Source organism: Cervus elaphus, chromosome 11 (genome assembly GCF_910594005.1).
Source record: "Cervus elaphus chromosome 11, mCerEla1.1, whole genome shotgun sequence".
In the NCBI taxonomy this organism is placed as follows: domain Eukaryota; kingdom Metazoa; phylum Chordata; class Mammalia; order Artiodactyla; family Cervidae; genus Cervus; species Cervus elaphus.
The window spans coordinates 88534486-88561073 of record NC_057825.1 but is presented as its reverse complement, the minus strand read 5'-3'; the positions used below and the strand labels follow the sequence as shown (position 1 = coordinate 88561073).

Sequence of the window (26588 nt, the reverse complement as noted above, 5' to 3'; positions counted from 1 at the left end):
AGGATGCTGGAGTGGGTTGCCATGCCCTTCTCCAGGGGCTCTTCCTGACCCAGAGATTGAACCCGGGTCTCCTGTGTTGCAGGCAGATTCCTTACCATCTGAGCCACTAGGGAAGCCCTCTCATCACAAGTTCAGACTGGAAAGTTCAGGTCAGTTCAGTCGCTCAGTCCTTCCGATTTTTTGGAACCCCATGGACTGCAGCATGCCAGGCTTCCCTGTACATCAAAAACTCCCAGAGGTTACTCAAACTCATGTCCATCAAGACGGTGATGCCATCCAACCATCTCATCCTCTGTCATCCCCTTCTCCTCCTGCCTTCAATCTTTTCCAGTGTTAGGGTCTTTTCCAATGAGTCAGCTCTTCGCATCAGGTGGCGAAAGTATTGGAGTTTCAGCTTCAGCATCAGTCCTTCCAAAGAACATTCAGGATTTTAGGACTGACTGGTTGGATCTTCTTGTAGTCCAAGGGACTCTCAAGAGTCTTCTCCAACACCACAGTTCAAAAGCATCAGTTCTTTGGTGCTCAGTTTTCTTTATAGTCCAACTCTCACATCCATACATAACTACTGGAAAAACCATAGCTTTGACTAGATGAACCTTTGTTGACAAAGTAATGTCTCTACTTTTTAGTATGCTGTCTAGGTTGGCCATAGCTTTTCTTCCAAGGAGCAAACATCTTTTAATTTCATGACTGCAGTCACCATCTGCAGTGATTTTGGAGCCCAAGAAAACAAAGTCTCTCACTGTTTCCATTGTTTCCCCATCTATTTGCCATGAAGTAATGGGACCATATGCCATGATCTTAGTTTTCTGAATGTTGAGTTTTAAGCCAACTTTTTCACTCTACTCTTTCACTTTCATCCTCTTTAGTTCTTCTTCTCTTTCTGCCATAAGGGTAGTGTCATCTGTGTATCTGAGGTTATTGATATTTCTCCTGGCAATATTGATTCCAACTTGTGCCTTGTCCAGCCTGACATTTCACGTAGTGTACTCTGCATATAAGTTAAATAAGCAGGGTGACAATATATGTACTTCTTTCCCGATTTGGAACCAGTCTGTTAGTTATTCCATGTCCAGTTCTAACTGTTGCTTCTTGACCTGCATACAGATTTCTCAGGAGGCAGGTCAGGTGGTCTGATATTCCCATCTCTTGAAGAATTTTCCACAGTTTGTTGTGGTCCACACAGTCAAAGTCTTTGGCATAGTCAATAAAGCAGAAGTAGATGTTTTTCTGGAACTCTCTTGCTTTTTTGATGATCCAACAGATGTTGGCAATTTGATCTCTGGTTCCTCTGCCATTTCTAAATCTAGTTTGAACATCTGGAAGTTCATGGTTCACATACTGTTGAAGCCTGTCTTGGAGAATTTTGAGCATTATTTTGCTAGTGTGTGAGATGAGTGCAATTGTGCGATAGTTTGAACATTCTTCGGCATTGCCTTTCTTTGGGATTGGAATGAAAACTGACCTTTTCCAGTCCTGTGGCCACTGCTGAGTTTTCCACATTTGCTGGCATATTAAGTGCAGCACTTTCAAAGCATCATCTTTCGGGATTTGAAATACCTCAACTGGTATTCCATCACTTCCACTAACTTTGTTCATAGTGATGCTTCCTAAGGCCCACTTGACTTTGCATTCCAGGACGTCTGGCTCTAGGTGAGTGATCACACCATTGTGGTTATCTGGGTCATGAAGATCTTTTTTGTATAGTTCTTCTGTGTGTTCTTGGCTACCTCTTTTTCTGCTTCTGTGAGGTCCATATTGTTTCTGTCCTTTATTGTGCCCATCTTTGCATGAAAAGTTCCCTTGGTATCTCTAATTTTCTTGAAGAGATCTCTGGTCATTCCCATTCTGTTGTTTTCCTCTATTTCTTTGCATTGATCACTGAGGAAGGCTGTCTTATCTCTCCTTGTTATTCTTTGGAACACTGCATTCAGATGGGTATATCTTTCCTTTTCTCTTTTGCCTTTAGCTTCTCTTCTTTTCTCAGCTATTCATAAGGCCTCCTCAGACAACTGTTTTGCCTATTTGCATTTCTTTTTCTTGGGGATGGTCTTGACCCCTACCTCTTGTACAATGTCACAAACCTCCATCCATAGTTATTCAGGCACTCTGTCTATAAGATCTAATCCTTTTAATCTATTTGTCACTTCCACTGTATAATCATAAGGGATTTGATTGAGGTCATACCTGAATGGTCTAGTGGTTTTCCCTACTTTCTTCAATTTAAGTCTGAATTTTTCAGTAAGGGGTTCATGATCTGAGCCACAGTCAGCTCCAGGTCTTGTTTTTGCTGACTGTTTGGAGCTTCTCCATCTTTGGCTGCAAAGTACAATCAATCTGATTTTGGCATTGATCATCTGGTGATGTCCACGTGTAGAGTTTTCTCTTGTGGTGTTGGAAGAGGGTGTTTGCTATGAGCAGTGCGTTCACTTGGCAAAACTCTGTTAGCCTTTGCCCTGCTTCATTTTGTAGTCCAAGGTCAAATTTGCCTGTTACTTCAGGTATTTTTTGACTTCCTAGTTTTGCATTCCAGTCCCCTCTGATGAAAAGGACATCTTTTTTTAGGTGTTAGTTCTAGAAGGTCTTGTAGGTCTTCATAGGACCATTCAAGTTCAACTTCTTCAGCATTGCTTGTTGGGGCATAGACTTGGATTACTGTGATATTGGATAGTTTGCCTTGGAAACAAAGAGAGACATTCTGTCATTTTTGAGACTGTATCCAAGAACTGCATTTGGGGCTCTTTTGTTGACTATGATGGCTATTCCATTTCGTCTAAGGAATTCTTCACAATAGCAGATATAATGGTCATGTGAGTTAAATTCACCCATTCCAGTCCATTTTAGTTCACTGATTCCTAAAATGTTAATGTTCACTCTTGCCATCTCCTGTTTGACCACTTCCAATTTACCTTGATTCATGGACCTAACATTCCAGGTTCCTATACAATATTGTTCTTTACAGCATTGGACTTTATTTCCCATCACGTCACATCCACAAATGGGCTTTGTTTTTCCTTTGGCTCCGCCTCTTCATTCTTTCTGGAGTTATTTTTCCACTCTTCTCCAGTAGCATATTGGGCACCTACTGACCTTGGGAGTTCATCTTTCAGTGTCCTATCTTTTTGCCTTTTCATGCTGTTCATGGGGTTCTCAAGGAAAAAATACTGAGGTGGTTTCCCATTCCCTTCTCCGGTTGACCACGTTTTGTCAGAACTGTCCACAATGACCCATCTGTTTTGGGTGGCCCTATAGGGCATGGCTCATAGTTTCATTGAGTTAGACAGAGCTGTCATCCATGTGATCAGTTTGATTAGTTTTCTGTGATTGTGGTCTTCATTCTGACTGCCCTCTAATTGATAAGGATAAGAGACTTACGGAAGCTTCCTGATTGGAGAGACTGACTGAGGGGAAAACTGGGTCTTGTTCTGATGCGCAGGGCCATGCTCATAAATCTTTCATCCAATTTTCAGTTGAGGGGTGGGGCTCTGTTCCCTCCCTGTTGTTTGACCTGAGACCAAACTACGGTAGAGGTAATGAAGACAATGGAGACCTCCTTCAAAAGGCCCCATGCATGCATTGCCACATTCAGTGCCCCTGATGCTGCAGCAGGCCACCTCTGGCCCATACCTCTGCCGGAGACTCCTGGACACTCACGGGCAAGTCTGGGTCAGTCTCTTGTGGGTTCACTGCTCCTTTCTCCTGGGTCCTGGTGTGCACAAGTTTCTCTTTGTGCCCTCCAAGATTCTGTTTCCCCAGTCCTGTGTAAGTTCTGGAGGCTCTATGGGGGGGTTAATGGTGACCTCCTCCAAGAGGGCTTATGCCACACCCAGGTCTGCTGCACCCAGAGCCCCTGTCCCTGTGGCAGGCCACTGCTGACCTGTACCAACACAGGAGACACTCAAAACACTCAAAGGCAGGTCTGGCTCAGTCTCTGTGGGGTGTCCTGGTGCGCACAAGGTTTTGTTTGAGCCCTCCAAGTGCCTCTGGTGGGTATGGGGTTTGATTCTAAGCGTGATTTCACCCCTCCTACCATCTTGCTGGGGCTTCTCCTTTGCCCTTGGATGTGAGGTATCTTTTTTTGGTGGGATCCAACATTCTCCCATCCATGGTTGTTCAGCCACAAGTTTTAGTTTTGGAGTTCTCACAGGAGAAGATGAGCGCATGTCCTTCTACTCCGCCATCTTGGGTAAACTCCTCAAAGACTGGACAGCGGTCTCTCAAATGCCCCCCTTTCTAGATAAGACTGGCTTACTTCCTCATGGTGGCATTTAACTTATTTCTTTATTCTCTATATTTCCTATAAATTGGCATAAATCATTTCCCTGTATGGTTATGGTACCAGTTTAATAACTATACAGTTAGGTACATTTATTTATTTGTTCTCAATGTTGAGGAACTTTTAATTAAGTTTTTAATTAAATTTAATTAATGGATTTTTAATTATGTTTTGAAGTTTCATGATTCAAAGGACAAAGCTATCTTAAAAGAATATTTCTGCACACCATCCCATCCTCTTTACCCTAAACCCTAGAGATACTCTTTTTAAAAAATAGTTTCTTTTTTTATCAATCCAATATTTGCTCTTCCACTTTTAAACACGCACAAACATTGTCCTATTTCTACACAAAAAACAGCATAGTGTACACACTATGCACACTTTTTTTTTTTTTTTACAAAACCATGTGTTCTAGAGAAGTCTCCACATGAAAAAGAGACATTCTTTGCTTTTGTTTTGCTTTGGTTGTTTTTCTGAGGCTTCAGAATATTCCATTGTGTGCATGTTCTGGCATTCATACAACAAATCCTCTGGCCATTCGTGTGTTCAAATGTTCACTCTGCTGTGTGGAGAAGCGGCTACTGAAGGCCAGGACTTGAAGTAGGAAGGTTAACTTAAAGGTCACTGTGGCAGTCCAGGCAAGAGGTCATCCTGGCTCAGACCAGGATGAAGTTAGCGTGGTCATGGAGAACTGAGCTCAAATGGCACATGTTTTAGAACTAGATGGAGCTGTTCTAAGCTGATGGAGAGAACACGTGTGATGTAAAGAGAAGGATTAAGGATAATCTCTGCCTTTCTTCCTTTGAGCAAGAATAATGCACAAACAGTTGAACCTTTATTTTATTAAAAACAAAAAACTTTAGTTCCTCTTACAGATAATGAAAAATATTCAAGGATCATTGTTTTCTACTATTTTATATAGGTGGTCAAGAACGTCTCAGTGAGGAGATGTGAACTGACAGAGACCTAAATAAAAGGAGGGACCAGCTCCCTGAGTATATAGGGGTTGAGCATTCCAGACAGAGGGTGTAGTCTGTACGGCAGCTCTGGGCCAGGACAAACTTGACCATTTCAGGTCCAGCAGGAAGGTCACTGAGGCTACAGCACAGTAAATAAGATGGATGGAGATAGGAGGTGAAGTCAGGACAGGATCAAGAACATTTGGGTTTCACAGGCAGTGGTAAGGAATTTGTATTTTACCCTGAGAGTAACAGAAATGCATTGGAGGATTTTGAGATGGGGAATGCCATAATGTTCTTAAAAGATCTCTCTGGCTGCTGTACAGAGGAAAGACCAGGGTGGAGATAGTCGTGGTAGGGGAGGGGGAATGGAATCCTTGAGTGTTTATTATAATAGGATGGGGAGAGGTGATGGTGATATAGCCTTAGAAAGTGGTGTTAACTAGGATGTGGGTTAGAAGCAGTCAGGTTTACTTACCCAGGCTAAACCGTATGTCTGTGTACCACTCAGCCGGGTATTCAGCACAGTAAGCCAGATAGTAGCCTTGGAGGAATCCATTTCCCAGGCAGAAGACAAAGCCTCTGAAAAGGAATACAACTGGAAACGGCCTCCCTCTAGTGAGCACGGAATAAACAAATGTCCTGGGGCATATGGGGGAGAAAGGTCAGGATCCATTGTTAAAAAAATATCAAGCAATGAGATGAAACAACAGGCAATCACATTAAGCCCATTTTAAAAACCATTTCCCTTAAATGTATGCAATGAGAGACATTATTATTAATTTCTCATTCCGTGTGTGTTAGTAGCTCAGACGTGTCCAACTTTTTGTGATCCCATAGATTGTAGCCCGCAAGGCTCCTCTGTCCATGGAATTCTCCAGGCAAGAATACTGGACTGGTTGCCATTCCCTTCTCCAAGGGATCTTCCCAACCAGGGATGGAACCCAGGTCTTCCACATTGCAGGCAGATTCTTTACCATATAAGCCACCAGGACTTGTAATAGCTGGTTCTACAGCAATCATCTATGCTATGATTTGTTTTGTTTCATTAAAATTCATAGTAGCCATCATTACAACAGCTTTGAAAGGCAAATTTCATCCTTATAAATTAATAAATTCAATCCTGTAAACCCAGGACTGGAAATCATCTTTGTATAGATCTAGAAGTGAAATCCAGATTGTACTGGAGGAAGATAGAGCCAGGCTTACACCATGCAGCAGTGCAATGGAATTTTGATAGCAGCCTTACAATCATATGGCTTTCCATATGCCTCTCTGGTATGATTTAATTCCTGGTATTATAGCATCCCCTAGAAAGTGGGCTGCAAAGCCCCTTGAGAAAAATAAATAAGAGATTCCTCTAAATGCTAGGAACTGTGAAAATAGGGGAATCCAGGAGGACAGTAAAAAATAAAAATAACTTCAAAATAAAAACTTGCCCAAGGTATAATGCTAAATACCAAACATCAAACTACATCATGCTTTTTATTTTTCTCTTTTGATGGTGCAATATAACCATCATACAAGAAAGTTTATAAACCTGTATTAGTAGATTAATGAATTACTATCAAATATACACCCATAAAGTCATTAACCAAGTCAAGAAATGGAACATGGCCATCACCCAGAAGCCTCCTATAGGTCCTTGCTGTTAACAGTACCACGATCACACAAGAGGTAACCACCACCCTGATTCCTGTAATAATCATGTCCTTTTGCTTCTTTACAATTTTGCCTCATTTGCATGCACCCCTAAAAATGTAGTTTGCTCACAATTCATTCCATATGAAAGGAAACACATCATTACGTTTCTAAGACTCAAGCATGTCATTGTGTGTAACTATAGTTCATCAATTTTCATTGTTGTATGTTATTGTCATGTGTGAATATATCACATGTGCTTTATTTTACTTTGATGAATAAGTGGGTTGCTTGCCTAGTGTTTTATGAATTCAAAGATTATTTTCTCATTATTTTAATGATTTTTCATTTTATGTTTAAACCTTTGGAATTTATTTTGTTGCAAGAAGTTAGATAGGAATCAAATGCATTTTTTCTCCTCAAATGCTAGTAAATATACTAAATATCTCTTTCTCACTGACACACGTTGCCATTGGCTGTTATTGTTGTTCAGTCGCTAAATTGTGTCTGACTCTTTGTGATGCTATAGACTGCAGCACACCAGGCTTGCCTTCACTATCTCCCAGAGTTTGCAAAACTCATGTCCATTCTGTCGATGATACCATCCAACCGTCTCATCCTCTGTCGCCCCAGTCTCCTCACGCCCTCCATCTTTCCTAGCATCAAGGTCTTTTCCAATGAGTCAATTCTTCGCATCAGGTGGCCAAAGTACTGGAGCTTCAGCTTTAGCATTAGTCCTTCCAATAAATATTCAGGGTTGATTTTCTTTAGGATTGACTGGTTTGATCTCCTTCTTGTCCTAGGGACTTTCAGGAGTTTTCTCCAGCACAACAGTTCAAAAGCTTTCTTTATGATCCAACATGCACATCCAAACATGACTACTGGAAAAACCATAGCTTTGACTATTATGGACTTTTACCAGCAAGGTGATATCTCTTCTTTTTATTATGCAGTCAAGTTTTGTCATAGCTTTTCTTCCAAGGAGTGAACATCTTTTAATTTCATGGTTGCAGTCACTGTTTGCAGTTATTTTGGAGCCTAAGAAAATATATTCTGCCACTGTTTCCATTTTTCCCCATCTATCTGCCATGAAGTGATGTCCCATCACTGGGGAAACAGTGGCTGACTTTATTTTGGGGGGCTCCAAAATCATTGTAGATGGTGACTGCAGCCATGAAATTAAAAGATGCTTACTCCTTGGAAGGAAAGTTATGACCAACCTAGATAGCATATTAAAAAGCAGAGACATTACTTTGCCAACAAAGCTAGTCAAAGCTATGGTTTTTCCAGTAGTCATGTATGGATGTGAGAGTTGCACTATAAAGAAAGCTGAGTGCCAAAGAATTGATGCTTTTGAACTGTGGTGTTGGAGAAGACTCTTGAGAGTCCCTTGGACTGCAAGGAGATCCAGCCAGTCCATCCTAGAGGAAATCAGTCCTGAGTCTTCATTGGAAAGACTGATATGGAAGCTGAAACTCCAGTACTTTGGCCACCTGATGCGAAGAGCTGACTCCTTGGAAAAGACCCTGATGCTGGAAAGATTGAAGGCAGGAGGAGAAGGGACCGACAAAGGATGAGATGGCTGGATGGCATCACCGACTCAATGGACATGAGATTGAGTAAACTCTGGGAGTTGGTGATGGATAGGGTGGCCTGGCGTGCTGTGGTCCATGGGGTCACAAAGAGTTGGACATGACTGAGTGACTAAAATGAACTGAACTGAACTGATGGGACTGGATACCATGATCTCAGTTTTCTGAATGCTGAGTTTTAAGTCAGCTTTTTCACTCTCCTCTTCTACCTTCATCAAGAGGCTCTTTAGTTCCTCTTTGCTTTCTGCCATTAGGGTAATATCATCTGCATATCTGAGGTTACTGATATTTCTCCTGGTAATCTTGATTCCAACTTGTGATTCATCTAGCCTGGCATTTCACATGATGTACTCTACACAGAAGTTTAATAAACAGGGTGACAATATACAGACTTGACATACTCCTTTCCCAGTTCAGAACCAGTCCATTTTTCCATGCCCAGTTCTAACTGTTGCTTCTTCACCTGTATACAGATTTCTCAGGAGGCAGGTCAGGTATTCTCTGACCTGGTACCAGAACTCAGGTCTGGTATTCCCATCTCTTGAGGAATTTTCCAGTTTTTTGTGATCCACGGAGTCAAAGGCTTTAGTGTAGTCAATGAAACAGAAATAGATGTTTTCTGGAATTCTCTTGATTTTTCTATGAACCCACAGATGTTGGCAATTTGATCTCTGGTTCCTCTGCCTTTCCTAAATCCAGGTTGAACATCTGGAAGTTCACAGTTCACATATTGTTGAAGCCTGGCTTGAAGAATTTTGAGCATTACTTTGCTAGCATGTGAAATGAGTGCAATTGTGTGGTAGTTTGAACATTCTTTGGCATTGCCTTTCTTTGAGATTGGAATGAATAACTGACCTTTTCCAGTCCTGTGTCCACTGCTGAGTTTTCCAATTTGTTGGCATATTGAGTGCAGCACTTTAAGAGCATCATCTTTTAGGCTTTGAAATAGCTTAGCTGGAATTCCATCACCTCCACTAGCTTTGTAGTGATGCTTCCTAAGGCCCACTTGACTTCACATTCCAGGATGTCTGGCTCTAGGTGAGTGATCACACCATCCTGATTATCTGGGTCGTGAAGATCTTTTTTGTACAGTTCTGTGTATTCTTGCCACCTCTTCTTAATATTTTCTGCTTTTGTTAGGTCCATGCCATTTCTGTCCTGTATTGAGCCCATCTTTGCATGAAATGTTCCCTTGGTGTCTTTAATTTCCTTGAAGGGATCTTTAGTCTTTCCCATTCCATTGTTTTCCTCTATTTATTTGCTTTGTTCACTTAAGAAGGCTTTTTTTTTTAATCTCTCCTTGCTCTTTTCTGGAACACTGCATCCAATTGGGTATATCTTTCCCTTTCTCCTTTGCCTTTCACTTGTCTTCTTTTCTCAGGTATTTGTAAGGCCTCATCAGACTACAATTTTGCCTTCTTGCATTTCTTTTTCTTTGGTCACCACCTCCTGTACAATGCTAATTTTTTTCCTAATGCTAGTAAATATACTAAATATCTCTTTCTCACGGACACACACTGCCACTGGTACTATACATGAATTTATCATACATATTGGTCCTTCTTCTAGACTCTTATTTCTGTTCCATTGGTTTATCTATAACCAGTACTGCACTTTTAATACTTGTACTTTTAAAATTTGTCTTGGACTTACCTGGTGGTTTTGTGGTTAAGAATCCACCTGCCAATGCAGAGGAAAGTGAAAGTCAAAGTGTTAGTTACTCAGTCAAGTCCAACTCTTTGTGATCCCATGGACAGTATGTACAGTAGCCTACCAGGCTCCTCTCTCCATGGAATTCTCCAGGCAAGAATACTGGAGTGGGTAGCCATTCCCTTCTTCAGCAGATCTTCCCAACCCAGTGATGGAACCTGGGCCTTCTGCATTGCAGGCACATTCTTTACCATCTGAGGCACCAGGAAAGCCCACCAATGCAGGGGACACAGGTTCAATCCTTGGTCTGAGAAGATTCCACACATGCCAAAGAGCAACTAAGCCTGTGTGCCACAATTACTGAAGCCCACGCACCTGGGGCCCATGCTCCATGACAAGAGAAGCCACCACATGAGAAGGCCACACACTGCAATGAAGAGTAGCCCCTGCTGGCCGCAACTAGAGAAAGGCCATATGCAGCAACAAGGACCCAATGCAGCCAAAAATAAATAAATAAATCTTTTTTAAAAATAAAATATGTTTTAATACTAGGTGGGGCTATTCTTATATCATTACTCTTCCTAAGGACTTTCAAGATGCCCTTCATTGTTTATTCTTCATGTGAACTTTAAACCAACTTGTTAAATACACGCTCCCAAATGTTAGAAATACCGTTGACCTTTGAACAATGGGGGTGGGAACCGCCTGGGTCAACTCACCTACAAATTTTTTTCACTAGTAAATACTACAGTAGTACACTATGAAAGGTTGGTTGAATTCATGGGTGCAGTACCTCAGATAAGGAGGAACAGCATATACTGGGGAACCATGGACATAGAGGACTGCCTGTGAGTTATGCATGGATTTTCAATTGCTTGGAGGATCAGTGCCCCTAACAGCCACATTGTTCAAGAGCTCTGGGTACCAACCAAGGCTTGCAGCAACACAGGGAGCATTTAAGTAAGAAAAAGATTGAATCTCAGGAAGGACAACAAGTTTTGTGGTATTTTTAACCGATCTTAATCCCATCTTCCCCTTTCCAGCTCTGCACAGCCTTGAAAAGTAACAGCATCCATTCCCAGGTTTGAAGGCAGCAAAACATAACTTGAGGTCTTTCAAAGCCTCATTTCCATAGAGAAGTAATTATCTTACTTGTTTGGTGGTTCCCTGGTGATGACTCCACTCAAAAGACTTATCTTTAGTCCCCCTCACTCAGACTTACCCAGTGCCAAAAGTTTCTGGGTTTGGGGGGTGTTTTTTAAAATATTTTAGCACCACAGTGGCCTGAGGCAGGGGATAATAGGTGGGACAATATTAGACTAATCAAAAAGCTTAAAAGGAAAGGCTGAGAAATGAGATGCCCATAGGAGCTTTGATAACCTCATACATATTTCTGGGAATCTAGACAGTCATGCACATGCGTAGAGCCATGCATATGCTTAAAAGAAGACTTGGGGTTTCCCTGATGGTTCAGTGGTTGAGAATCCAACTGCCAATGCAGAGGAAACTGGTTTGGTCCCTGATTAGGGAAGATTCTACATGCCACATGGCAATGAAGCCCACAACTACTGAGCCCATGCTCTGCAACAAGAGAAGCCACTGAAAGTAACCCTTGTTCACTGCAACTCGAGAGGGCCCACGTGCAGCAGCGAAGACCCAGCACAGCCATAGGTAAATAAATAAATCCTTTTTAAAAGACCTGAAAATTTCCTAAGCTCTCACTTCTGATAGACTTTGAGGTCTGAGCAAGTGGTAAGTGAAGCCAAAGCAGAATTGTAAACAACATGGGTGGTTGTTAAAGGACTTCTCTAAGATGCACACAGAGGACCTTGGTGAAGACTGGGAGACATACTGGTTTCAGGCGTTTTAGGGAACCTGTGGTCATTAACTAGTCACTAAGGAAACCAAGTAGTGACTTCAGTCACATCAGTGAAGACAAAGGCTTCATAGAATAAGTTCCGAAAAGCTACTAGGCAAACAGTAAAAACAAAAAAATCTAGGAGGCAGAGAGAATCTGATTTCCAGAGCAGTTACATAGTATTATAGTTTTCAACAGTAAACCATGGAACATTCAAAGAAACAAGAAACTATGAGCCATTCATAGGGGAAAATGCAGCCAATTAACATTGTCTCTGAGAAGACCAGACACTGGATTTACTAGGCAAAAATTTTTAATGAATTATTTTAAATATTTCAAAGAGTTAAAAGAAACCATGTCTAAAGACTTAAATGAATTTATAAGAATGAGAGACTATCAAATAGAGAATATCAGCAGAGATAGAAATTATAAAATGGAGCCAAATAAAAATCTGAAGTTGAAAAGTATAACAACTGAAATGAAAAATTCACTAAAGGGGTTAGCAGTAGACTTGAGCAGGCAGAAGAAAGAATCAATGAAGTTGAAGACAGTTTAACTGAATTATTCCAGTTTGAGGAATAGAGGAAAATAAACAGAGGTTCAGAAATCTGTAGGACACAGAGAGAATAATGACAAAGGGGCAGAAAGAATATTTGAAAAAGTAATGTCCAAAAAATTTTGAATTTGATGACAAACACTAATCAACACATCCAAGAAGTCCAGTGAATGCCACATGGATAGACTTACAGATATCAAAATTTAGGTCTATCATGATTAAACTGATGAAAGCCAAAGATAAAGAGAGAATCTTGAAAACAGCAATAGAGAAGAAACTCATCACATTCAATAGAATAATCATGAAGGCAAGCAGGCAGTGGAATGACATATTCAGTAGTCTGACAAAAAAAAAAAAACAAAAAACCTGTCAAACAATTTTTTACCTGGGAAAATGATCCTTCAAAAGCCAAGAAGGAAAAAATAGATATACTGGACTTCATCAAAACCATAATGATATATATGTATGTATAGTGGTTCTAAAGGCTAAAGAAAGGCTATTTAAAAAAATAGCCTCCCAGTGTTCAACAATGCTCATTGTTGGCCTCCCAATGTGGGACTGTAAGTGCCATCAATACCCCCGAAACAGGCCCAAAGGCAAAGTCCTTGCCTTTTGAAAACCCAGGACATAGTGCATGCAGCCATTTTCCAAGGTAAACCATGTATTCACTCTTTAAACCACGTATGCCCCCTTCTGAACTTTCTAAGAATCTGAACGAACAGTCAATCCTCAATCACATTTCACCCAAAGGAGTACGTATTACTCAGGACAGGCTCACTACTATAATAAACAACTCCCAAGAGGTTCCATGTATTGAAAGCTCATTCTTTGCTTGTGTCATAGCACAAAGCTCTTCAGGAGTGATGCTCTGCTCCATAATCACTGAGGATCCAGGCTCTTTCAAGGCATCTTCTTCCTCTGGCCAGCAGACAAAAACAGCATGGAGGATTGTGTAAAGGTTTTCTTAAGGGCAGGCTGCAGATTAGAAGTAGCATATATTACTCCCACTTTCATTCCTTTGGCACCACCCAACTGCAACAGTGACTGGTACATGCAACCTAGCCACACAGGCAAAAAGCTCTGCAAAAAGCCAGGAGTCCTGGAGAAAAAATAAAATCATTCTGATTGGAAAAACTTTGCTCTTGGAAAGCTGAGAGCAGTCTAAAATGAGAGTTTCAGTGCAGAAAGTGGTAAGAACAATGAAGAGGGGAGGAGAGAACACCCAAGAGGCTAACCATTAGTGCTGTGGAGGGTTGCAGGTGAGTTTTACTTTCCGAGCCCAATTTGACCTGAGACTCAGTTTCCCTGGGGTTTGGAACCACTTCACTTTAATTCCCTCCTACACTTTTTATTGTAAATTTTCATTCCTCTGTGTTTGTTCTGAACCAAAGTCTGATAAGCACTATGTAAATATAAAGTTTTCTATCACTGCTAAGTAAATATTCATTTGGGGGGATGCTTATTGGAAAGGGTTAACTGAAATTGCACATCCAAATTAAACTAAAGAAAAAACTTTAAAATTATACATCTTGCATAGACCATCTCATATTTAACTAAGTCTTCTTCAAACATAGATGCTATTGCTGAGATTATCAAGCCTATTGAAGACTTTTCACTATATGAAATTTTAGATTTCATTGTCAATCAAAATGAATTCAAATTCTATATATAAAATACTAGGTTTCCATATATATATTTACTTGTTATGTATAGTAATAACTCCATCCTCAACTCCATCTCCCCCTTTATCCACTACCCCATTTTCCTGCTTTCTTTTACAGCAAAATTCTTCAAAAGAGTTGTCTATACTTGCCATCTCTATGTCTGTTCCTCCTTTTGTCCTTCCTCTCCCCAACAGAAACTGATCTTGGTGAGACCTCCAGAGACCTACATATTTTCAATTCCAACAGCCAATTTTCAGCTCTCTTATTTGACAAGTTGATCACTCCATCCTTCTGGAAACACTGTCTTCATTCAGCTTCCAGCACACCACTTTCTCTTGATTCTTCTCCTACCTCACTGATTTCTCTTCATTTTCTTTTGCTGGTTTCTCTTCACTCCCTTAACTTTTAAGTACTGAAGTGCCCCAAGGCTAAGGACTCTTTCTGTCTTTATTTATAGCCACTGTAGATGTGATCACATCTAGACTCATACCTTTTATTAATATTATCATCTAAAACATGACAATTCCCAAATTTATGCCTCCAGACAGGATATCTGCAGTCCTTGAACTCAGACTCATATAGACAACTCCCTATTAGACATTTAGTTGAAAAGATTTCACAAATTTAATATACCCAAACCCCTAATTCCCCACTCATCCCAAAACCTGCACACCCCTGAACCTGCCCCATCTCAGTTCATTCTTCCACTTGCTTGGATTGAAGACGTTGAATCATCATTGACTTCTTCCTCTTCTCTCTCACTTTTCTCTCTCATAATATACATAGAATCTGTTAGCAAATCCTACTAGCTCTACCTCAAAATATTTCCAGAATCTGGCCACATCTCACCAGTGCTCCCAGAAAATTTTGTAGTACTAAATACATACAATGGAAAATAGGAAAGGTCTCAAAACCCCTACTTTAAAATCCTAGGAAAAAAGAGCATAATAAATCCAAAGGAAGGTAATAATAAAGATAAGAGCAAAAAATCAATAAAATTCAAAATATTAAAACAGCAATAAAATTAATTCTTTGAAAAGATGAATAAAATTTACCTTTAATGAGACTAATAAAGAAAAAAGAGAAAACATAATCAGGAAAGAAACAGAACCTGCAAACATCAAAAGGATATTAATGAAATACTATGAATAACTATGTGAAAGTGAAAGTTCCTCAGTCTTGTCTGACTCTTTGCAACCCCATGGACTATTCAGTCCATGGAATTCTCCAGGCCAGAATACTGGAGCGGGCAGCCTTTTCCTTCTCCAGGGGATCTTCCCAACCCAGGGATTGAACCCAGGTCTTCCGCATTACAGGCGGATTCGTCACCAGCTGAGCACAGGGAAGCCCAAGAATACTGGAGAGGGTAGCCTATTCCTTCTCCAGCAGATCTTCCTGACCCAGGAATCAAACCAGGGTCTCCTGCATTGCAGGCAGATTCTTTACCAACTGAGCTATCAGGGAAATGATACCTGTATAAACTTGACAGTTTAGATGAAATGGATTAAATCCTTGAAAGACACAAGCTATCATAACTTGCCCTAATGAAATAGACCATTTGACTAGCCCTATAGCTATTAAGGAAATTTAATTCATAACTTTAAAACTCCTCAAAAAAAAAAAAAACCCTCCAGGTCCAGATGGTTTCACTAGAGAATTCTACCAAGCATTTAAAAATAATTTAATGTTTATTTAAACATTCTGCTCAACCTTCTCACTTTATAAGGCTAATGTTACTCTAACACAAAAACCAGACAAACACAATACAAAGAAAGAAGTATTATGAGCTACTAAAACCCATGATTACAGACACGAAAAATTTTAACAAACTATTAAGAAATAGAATTCAACAATATATAAAAATAATTATACAAAGTGATCAAGCAAGTGAGATTTATTCCAGGGATGCAAGACTGGTTCAATATTCAAAATTAATCAATGCAATCCAACTTTTTAACAGAAAAATAAAAGGAATATTATGATCATATCAATCATTGTAAAAAAAGTGATGAAATTCAACTCTCATTAATGATAAAAACACTGAGAAAATAGGAATAAAGGGAAACTTTCTGAACTTGATAAAGTCCATCTACAGCTAACATTATACTTAATGATCAATGACTGAATGTTTTCCCTCTGAGATCATAAAGAAGACAAGATGTCTTATCTCTCTACTCCCATTTAACAAAGTGCTGCAAATTCTAGTCAGAGCAATAAGGCAAGAAAAAAATTAAAAGCATACAGATCAGAAGGGAAGAAATAAAATTGTTCTTGTTTGAAAATGACATGACTGTCTCTATAGAAAATCCCAAGGAATTATCCATAAAGGTAAAAATTCATAAATTGGACTTAACCAAAAATTTTTAAAGTTTTGCTTTTCATAAGACCCTGTTAAGAGAATGAAAGACAAATTATACAATTGGGGGAAATATCTGCAAACCACATAACTTACAAAGAACTAGAATTTAGAATACATAAAGAACTCTCTCTTAACTATCTCTTTGGTACCATTTTTTCAAGGAAGTCACATCAAAAAAATTTAGAGATATATTTTTTTAACTATCACAATGATCTTGGCAACTTAACTCCTCAGAACCTCAGTTTCCTATTTATAAAAGGATAATAACAACCAACCTCAGAAGGTTGTTGAAAGAATTAAACAGTATGATTAATGTAACTGGCACATATTAGAACTTAATGGCTAAGTGTTTCTTTCCAAACCAAGGAAATATATCATTAGAGTTTCTCTGTATAAAGCCAAGGGCCAGCCTAAGACCAATGTGAAAATGATCTTTGAGCCCTAGTCTTTGAATTTGCTCATAGCATATCCCCTGTGGGTTCCTCTCCTGCTGCTTCCCTCTTTCTCCTCCATTCTCAGGATCCCAGACATGCATGACACAGACGTACATGGCCATATCCCAAAAGGTTTATTTTTCCTGAAAATTCCCCAGTCTTCAAATCTTTTCTTTCCAGTTCTTTTATTGAAACCTCCCATTCCTTTGTCCCAATCTCTCAGGGTGCTCTACTTCCTATTATCTTCTAAGTGACACCTAAAGCCTATGGGCAATAATCTCTCAGAAGTGTGAGTTAGCACCTGATATAAGTACATTTGCAACTGATTCTAGGTGACTAGGAAAGAGACCCAAGTATCCTTCTCAAAAACTCTTATACCACAATAGAAGATGAAATATCAATATTATCCCCTGAAAGAAAGTTGAGCCTGTCCCTCATTCATGCTTTGCATAAATACTTTAACAAATAGTAGTCAGATGCCACTCACCCTACCTAACATCAGCTCCAGTGTGAAAACGAGAATTGTAATTATGGAGAAGAGAGGTCATTTCACAACCTGAGACACTTGGGGAAAGGAGAACTCTAGACAGAGCTTTTCAATGTGGAGGTTCCCTATGGCATTGGCAGCAGTCATGTATGGATGTGAGAGCTGGACTATAAAGAAAGCTGAGCGCCAAAGAATTGATGCTTTTGAACTGCAGTGTTGGAGAAGACTCTTGAGAGTCCCTTGGACTGCAAGGAGATCCAACCAGTCCATCCTAAAGATCAGTCCTGGATTTTCATTGGAAGGACTGATGTTGAAGCTGAAACTCCAATACTTTGGCCACCTGATGCAAAGAGCTGACTCATCTGAGAAGACTCTGATGCTGAGAAAGATTGAGGGCAGGAGGAGAAGGGGACAACAGAGGATGTAATGGTTGGATGGCATCACCGACTCAATGGACATGGGTTTGGGTAGACTCTGGCAGTTGGTGATGGACAGGGAAGCCTGGCATGCTGCAGTTCACGGGGTCACAAAGAGTCAGACACGACTGAGCAACTGAACTGAACCGAACTGATCCCTAGAGAACATGAAGGCCCTGCCTGAGTGAAAGGAGAAATAGTGAGACAAGAATCCTAAAATAGATGTGGAAGGACAGAGAAAGTATTTTTCTCAAGGTCTTAATGATTGCCTTGCAAGTGGTAACAAAAATCATCTCACAGGTGACTTTCTCTGGTTCATCCCCTCTAAGATGGCAGATAAAGAGTAGTCAATGATGCAAGATTTCCTGTTACCTTTCCTTGGAATTTTTGAAAATTCCTTGGAATTTTTTACCTGGCTATCTGGAGATATGTTGCTTTAAACCAAAGAAAATACTTGAATGGTAGGGATATCAGACATATTTCATGGCCACAAAAAGAGTTATTGGGGCAGATGGTTTTTTGATACCAATCAGATTGTGTTCAGGTAGGCTTATTCTGTTAATGCACCCTGCTGTCCTGATATGAAGGCATTTATCCTGAGAAAGAGAATGTGTGTGTGTGTGTGTGTGTGTGTGTGTGTGTTACTACTGCTAGCCCAGTGAAGAATATGAAGTTCACAGAGGTGTGGTAATTTTCCTAAGGCCACACAGTTACAAAGGGACAGCAGAGATGAGATTTAAAAGAGGGTCCTCTGCTTCAAAACAACTCACTCATTTCCAATTGGAAAGGAAAATTGAGATCAAAATATCCAACTGGAAAAAAATTCCACAAGCTCTTCAAAAGAATCTATCTTTGGTTTTTCAGTCATTTTAGTCCAAGGATCTTGTTGCATCTCTGGTAGTCATTTGTTGCATCTGCTACCCAACATTCATTCTTTCTCCTTAGGTAACTACCCTGGTTCTCCATCAGGGACCCACTTCCTTCCCATCTTAGTCTGTGAAAAGGTTCATCCTCAGCCAATCAGAACAGGGACAACCCTATTACACTGGCTCTTTCAGAGATGGGCATATAAACTCAACAAGGTTTTGCTTATGTTTTCTAAAACTCTTCTTTTCCACATGCCCTGGATCTGAGAGGATGTGCTTAGTCGCTCAGTCAGGTGCAACTCTTTGCGACCCCATGGAGGATATACACTCTTAGATGCTACAGTTGTCTTGCTACCACCAAATGACAGCCTTTCTGAAAACAGAGTTAGTAAAAGAAGTAGAGCCAACAGCTGCAGAGAGAAACCAGATCTTGATGGTATCTTTGGAACCACTAAATCAATCTGGACCTGAAGTTAGAATTTTCCAGTCATGAAAGGTAATAAATTCAGATTTTACTTAAACCTACTTGAATATTCTGTCACTTGAAACTGAAAGAGTCCTGATTAATGCAACATCACACTGTTCTCTTGTAAAATGAGCATCGACCTTTTCCAGATTTAAAGCCAGGATTGGTGAAGGTTTTGAGTTGCATTTGATCATAAAATAGAGTTTCCCCAAAATTATTCTCTTGGAACAGAACTCACCAAGAGGTCTTCCCTTGTCGGAGCCTTTCTGAATGCCAAAGAGCATAAGGCCAACCAGTCCTCTGAGCCCTTGGCCTACTTCCCCAAGTGCTTCCCAAGAAATGATGAACAGTCACTTGTCTACAGACTCAGATGATACCTGTCAATGTAAGTGATGGTTTTGGACATCCTAGAGAGTGGGAAGTACAGGTCAAATGCAAAAATGACTAAATACAGAATGAGTCAGTGGTGCATGCCATCCAAGCTTATGTTTAATTATGGACCTTGTATTATGGCTTGAATGCTAGCCCCCAAAATATGTTTATGCCCTAATCCCCAGAACTTGTGACTATTACTTCATTATAGCAAAAGAGTGAACATTCTTACATGGCAAACGATGATATTAAATTAAGGATCTTGAGAAGATGAAGCTATCCTGGATAATCTGAATAGACGCTAAAGGCCATCATATGTATCCTTACACAAGAAAGGAGCAGAAGAAGAGAAGAAAGATACACAGAGAAAAAGGCAATGTGAAGATGGAACATAGATAAAGCCAAGAAATGCAGGCAGCTGCTGAAGCTGAACAAGGCAAAGAAGGATCTCCCTTTAGAGATTCCACAGGGAACCCATCTGACGCCTTCTGGCCTCCAAAAGGACAGGAGAAAAAAATTTCTGACTTCTGGCCTCCAGAGTGATGACAGAAAAACTTCCTGTTGTTTTAAGCCAGCCAGTTTGTGGTAATTTATTATAGCAACTACAGGGAACTAGTCACCTCGTTAGAGTAGTATTAGGTCACTGAAATTAACTTTGGTTCAGACATCCTGTAAGGGAACTGCCAGCAAAGAACCACATACAACTAATATTTATACAGTGCTTACTATGCTCCAGGTACTGTTCTAAGTACTTTGCACATATTAACTCATTTAATCTTTACAGCAACCCTAGGAAATAGGTAATATTGTAATTATCCCCATTGTGCAGATGAGGAAACTAAGGCACGGTGAGATTACATTAGCCCAAATTGGTACAGCTATGAAATATCATAGTTGAGATCCAAGTCCAGATGGAAATATTTCCAGAGTTTATGTTCTTGAGTACTTTGCTCTATTGCATTCACTGTACGAAAAAAAAAATGCCAGTTTCACGGGGATTTGTCTACATTGGAGGCTCTCACCTCTGGTTGCATATTCAAATCACCCAATGCTAAAGGTGAAGAGGCACGCTGAAGATAAATAACTCAGAATCACGGGCATAGGATTGGGAGCATTGGCAGCACTCAAGAGTCGCCCCAGATGACTCCAATGTGTGGCCAGGATTAAAAACCACTGACTTCATAACCTCCATTGGCAAATTTAGCAAACTTTTTCAAATTGGCAGTGACCAGATGTTTTGGTTTCTCCAAATGTACACACAGAGAAATTAGACTGCAAAATCTAGTATTTTTTAAGGGGCTCAATTCAATAAAACTATGTTTTTTCCCCTGCAGTAGAATGGTTGATCATTTTCCATAAGGGTTGTACCATGGGAAAAATGCCAGGACAGAGAGGTCCCATTGTCAACCCCTTGCAAATGTCCTCTGGTGTGAATTATCTGGTGGTCATGATCCAATAGATATATTAAAATTATGAAAAACATTGAGATGACCAGCTCATGAAGACCTAAAACATAGTACACCATTTTTAAGTTTCCTGTTTATATTATCTCTTAATATTTTTGTCCTGGTAGTATTGAGAGAACTTGTAATTGCACATTCATTCAATTTTCCTCTTTCTTTCTGCCTCTACATCAAAATAGAAGTTCAGTCTGAATATCCAATTAATTACCAAAGTTTTAAGAAACTGAGGATTCTTCTGAGTGATGGGAAGAGTAATCATCATTGAGGTACAACCTCCTACAAGAGACAGGCTACAGACCACTGACCCTATTCATTTATTTGTTCGTTTGTTCCTAAGATCAAGATCTTAGTGTACTAATAGACCCAGATGGATCTCTTGACCTGAGTAACTAATCAATTAATTTGAATAACCAGCTTATCTCTTCAAGTTGATAGGTTTGGTGTGTGTTTTGGCATTGTGTAAACACACCTGCTCAGCCACTCATGATAAATGACCATGAGCAAAATAACAAATTGTAAATTGTGACATTGGGTGGTTTTCATCTTGAAGCACAAATTTCAGCAAGCTTACTAAGTTGAGCTAAGGACAAGACATGTTCACTGTTGGACACAAATACATCATTTCTCTAAGCTACAATTTTGTATCCTTTATTTCTCATTGTTTGCAAAAACAAAACTGTGGTTTTCAGTTCTAGCTGTTTGACTTTTTACTGTAGCCCAGTTTTATAGGGATTCTGATGTCATTTGGAATGGTCCAGGAATAGAGCCCATTACCACCAGCCAGAATGAAAAACTTGTAATACATGGGACACTGGGTAGAGTACTCAAAAAGGCCTTGGATCAGAGGAGAGAATTAAGTAGCCCTTGTACTAGCACTCTTCTAGAAGTACCTAGAAAATCAGATCAAGATCTGAAAGGGCCAGATTACTTCCAAGTAACTTAACTGCACCCCAGAACAAAGCTCAAGAATATTTATAGGAACACAAAAATATGCAAGAGCCAGCAAGGTACAGTGTGCTGTGCTATACTTAGTTGCTCAGTCATGTTTGACTCTTTCTGACCACGTGCACCAAGTTCCTCTGTCCAGATGACCAGGCATGCAAAGAAGCAGGAAAACACAGATGTTAGAATTACCAGGCAATGACATTAAAATAGCTATCATAATTGTATTTCATGTGCACGTAAAATTAAGTAGAGACATAGAAAAGAGAAAAAAAAAAAAAGCCAAAATCGAATTTCTAGACATGGAAACTACTATGTCTGAGATGGAGACAGGATTAACAACACATAAGAATATCACAGAATAAAAGACTGTAAACTTGAAGACATAGCAACAGAAACTATCCAAAAGAAACACACTGAAAAAAAATCTTAAAAAAATGATAAAAGCATCAGTGATCTGTAAGACAGTTTCATAAAAGAGGAAAAAGATAAGGAAGAAGACAGGTTTCTTTTCGGAAATGATGTAAGCAAGATAACAGTGGAGCAACATATTTATTTATTTATTTGGAGCAACATATTTAAAGTACTGAAACTAAATAGCTGCAATCTAGAATGTTATATCTAGAATTACATACCTCCAGAAACAAAGGAGCTATAAAGACATTTTCAGATATTCAAAATATGAAAAAAAAACTGTCCTAAAAAGTTAAATTCTTCAGGCAAAAGAAAAAATAATATAAGATAGAAATATAGATCAACGTTCAAAAGTAAAGAACATCAGAAATGGGAAATACATGATTTTATCATTTAAATCCCTTTAAAAGATAATTGACTTTTTAAGCAAAAATAAGAGCAATATGTTGAAGCTTCTTGTGGCATGTGTAGGAGTAAAACAAATACAATAGCATAAAGGTCAACAGGGGAGAAATGGAAGTATATTATTTCATATTCCTATACATGAAGTGGTATAATATCACTAGAAAGTAAATGGTGATATAAAATGGAATAAAATAACACTCAATTCAAAAGATGGAAGATAAAGGGAAAATAGGAACAAACAACAGACAGACAAATAGAAACAAATAGCAATATGATAGATTTCAACCAAACTACAAAAATCTCTGCTTTTAATTGGAAGGACTGATGCTGAAGTTGACGCTTCAATACTTTGGCCACCCGATGTGAAGAGCTGACTCATTAGAAAAGACCTGATGCTGGGAAAGACTGAAGGCAGGAGGAGAAGGGGATGACAGAGGACAAGATGTTTGGATGGCATCACCAACTCAATGGGTATGAGTTTGAGCAAGCTCCGGGAGATGGTGAAGGACAGGGAAGCCTGGGGTGCTGCAGTCCATGGGGTCGCAAAGAGTCAGACACGACTGAGCAGCTGAGCGATAGAGAACAACTTTAAACACAACTGCCTTTTAAGGAATCTTCAACACCCTAACTCAAAGGGTAAATATGAAAGATTTATATTTATGCAAATCATGCAAATCAAAACCTCAGTGAGGTACCATTACATGCCAGTCAGAATGGCTGCTATCCAAAAGTCTACAAACAATAAATGCTGGAGAGGGTGTGAAGAAAAGGGAACCCTCTTACACTGTTGGTAGGAATGCAAACTAGTACAGCCACTATGGAGAACAGTGTGGAGATTCCTTAAAAAACTGGAAATAGAACTGCCATATGACCCAGCAATCCTGCTGCTGGGCATACACACTGAGGAAACTAGATCTGAAAGAGACACGTGTACCCCAATGTTCATCGAAGCACTGTTTATAATTGCCAGGACATGGAAGCAACCTAGATGCCCATCAGCAGATGAATGGATAAGGAAGCTGTGGTACATATACACAATGGAATATTACTCAGCCATTAAAAAGAATTCATTTGAATCAGTTCTAATGAGATGGATGAAACTGGAGCCCATTATACAGAGTGAAGTAAGCCAGAAAGAAAAACACCAATACAGTATACTAACGCATATATATGGAATTTAGAAAGATGATAACAATAACCCTATATGCAATACAGAAAAAGAGATACAGATGTACAGAACAGACTTTTGGACTCTGTGGGAGAAGGCGAGGGTGAGATGATCTGAGAGAACAGCATCGAAACATGTATATTATCAAGTGTGAAACAGATCGCCAGTCCAGGTTGGATGCATGAGACAAGTGCTCGGGACTGGTGCACTGGGATGACCCAGAGGGACGGGATGGGGAGGGAGGTGAGAGAGGGTTCAGGATGGGGAACACATGTAAATCCATGGCTGATTCATGTCAATGTATGGCAAAAACCACTACAATTAAAAAAAAAAAGAAAAATGACAATTTCAGAAGTTAGTGATGTCATAGTGGCTTAGTGGGGGAGATAATGTAGTGGTGACTTTCCCCTCAAAGCAATGCTTATTTGTAGAAATAGCTTTCCTTTTATCATTTTATTGAAGTATAGTCGATTTACACTGTTGTGTTAATTTCTGCTGTACCACAAAATGACTCAGTTATACACATATATACATTCTTTTTTATATTCTTTTCCATTATGGTTTATCATAAGATATTGCATATATCAATAGTTCCTTGTGCTATACAGTAGGACCTTGTGTTTATCCATTCTTGTAGAAATGTCTTGATCTCTATTGGCATTTAATTACGTAGTTAGCAAGGTAACTTAAAAGCTCATAATGTCAGTATTATTCCTTCTATTAGGTATAGTGAGAGTTATACAATTAAACACTTTGAAAATATTACATACAAATCCCATAAACCAAAATTATCAGCTATTCACACCACTTTAATTAATATATTCATTCATAAGTGTTGATGGAGATTTCTCAGAGCATATTCATTTTGCACTATTTCTTCACAAATCACCTTATACGTTAAACTTATTTTCATCACAGACACAGAACAAAGAAGCTAATATTTTTGAAGTATACATAATATTCAATCATATTAGTTATAATCAGCCCTTAATAGTAGAGCATCTAAGTAACTTCCAGTATTCTACAGTTGTGAACCATAACACCATAATTTTATGTAAATTGTTTCTTTCTTTTGGACTATTTCCCTTGAGTATTCTCCCCAAGTGAAATTCCTGGGGGGAAGAAAGTGAACAGCTATTCAGCTATGGTTAAGCATTGCCTCACAGAAAGTTTGAACAATTCTCAGTGACACAAAGCCACACATACACAGTTTTTTCATAGGTCTATGTATAGTTTTTTTAATCTTCATCGAGATATGATTAACAATTAACTGCACATATTTAAAGCATGCAGTCTGATAAATTTTAAAACCATCATGATATCAAAATAATGAACACATCCATCTCCACCAAAGTTTTGTTCATACTCCTCATAATCTCATCCTCCTGTCTCTCCCTTTGTCCCCAGGAAACCAATGATGTACTTCATGTTCCATAGATGAGTTTGAATTTCGCAGAGTTGTATACAAATGGAGTCATAAAGCATACACTCTCTTTTTGCTTGGCTTCTTTGCCCAGAATAATTATTCTGAGCTTCATCCTTGTAGCTCACATCAATAGTTCATTCATTTTTATGGTGGAGTAGTATTTGATTATTTGGCTATACCAGTTTGTTTACTCATTTATTTTTTGATGGACATTTGGGTGATTTCCAGTTTTGGGCTACTACAAATAAAGCTGCTAGAAACATTTGTATATGTCTTTGTGTCAACATATGCTTTTACGTTGCTTGGAAAAAGACCTAGCAATGGAATGGGCAGGTCACATGTTATGTTTATGTTTAACTTTTTAAGAGACTTCAAAGTGTTTTCCAAGGATATTGCCATTTTACATTCCCATCAACAATGTGTAAGTGTTCTAGTCTTCCGCATCCTCAGTAGCACTTGGTACATTTCGTCTTTTTACTGTAGCCATTCTAATGGAAACATACTGATATCCCATGTAGTTTGATTAGCATTTCCCTAATGACTAATTTGATGTGAGATCACACTATGTGATGTGAGATTGTATGTGTATGTGTATGGATGTGAGAGTTGGACTATAAAGAAAGCTGAGCACCGAAGAATTGATGCTTTTGAACTGTGGTGTCGGAGAAGACTCTTGAAAGTCCCTTACACTGCAAGGAGATCCAACCAGTTCATCCTAAAGGAAATCAGTCCCGAATATTCATTGGAAGGACTGATGCTGGAGCTGAAACTCCAATATTTTGGCCACCTGATGCAAAGAACTGAATCACTGGAAAAGACCCTGATGCTGGGAAAGATTGAAGGCAGGAGGAAAAGGGGACGACAGAGGACAAGGTGGTTGGATGGCATCACCAACTCAAAGGACATGAGTTTGAGTAAACTCCAGGAGCTAGCAATGGACAGGGAGGCCTGGTGTGCTGCAGTCCATGGGGTTGCAAAGAATCAGACACAACTGAGTGACGAAACTGACTTGAACTGAATGACTAATGATGTTGAGCATCTTTCCCTGTTTTTATTTGCCATTCATATGTTTTCTTTAGCAAAGTATCTGTTCATATCATGAGGTGCAGGAGCAATTTCATTAGAGAAAGAAAAGTATTTTTAACAACTGGTACTGGAACAATGGGTTATCCAT

The 26588-nt window shown here is 39.4% G+C and overlaps 1 protein-coding gene across 8 annotated transcripts in view; it reads right to left on the bottom strand.

Moving 5' to 3' along the window:
* The window catches only part of SRD5A2 (steroid 5 alpha-reductase 2), a 48193-nt gene that overhangs the window by 14215 nt on the left and 7390 nt on the right, over nucleotides 1-26588 (bottom strand). For 7 of the 8 annotated variants that reach the window (XR_006343620.1, XR_006343621.1, XM_043918316.1 and 4 more), the window contains exons 2-3: nucleotides 10122-10148; nucleotides 5714-5877 (exon numbers count right to left, since the gene is read on the bottom strand). Coding sequence is in view for 6 of the 8 variants with exons in the window: in XM_043918316.1 (XP_043774251.1) it covers nucleotides 5714-5877; nucleotides 10122-10148 (191 nt within the window). In the remaining 2 variants the exon portion in view is untranslated. The remainder of the gene's footprint in view (nucleotides 1-5713; nucleotides 5878-10121; nucleotides 10149-26588) is intronic. The other variant, XM_043918313.1, reaches the window with a different exon arrangement.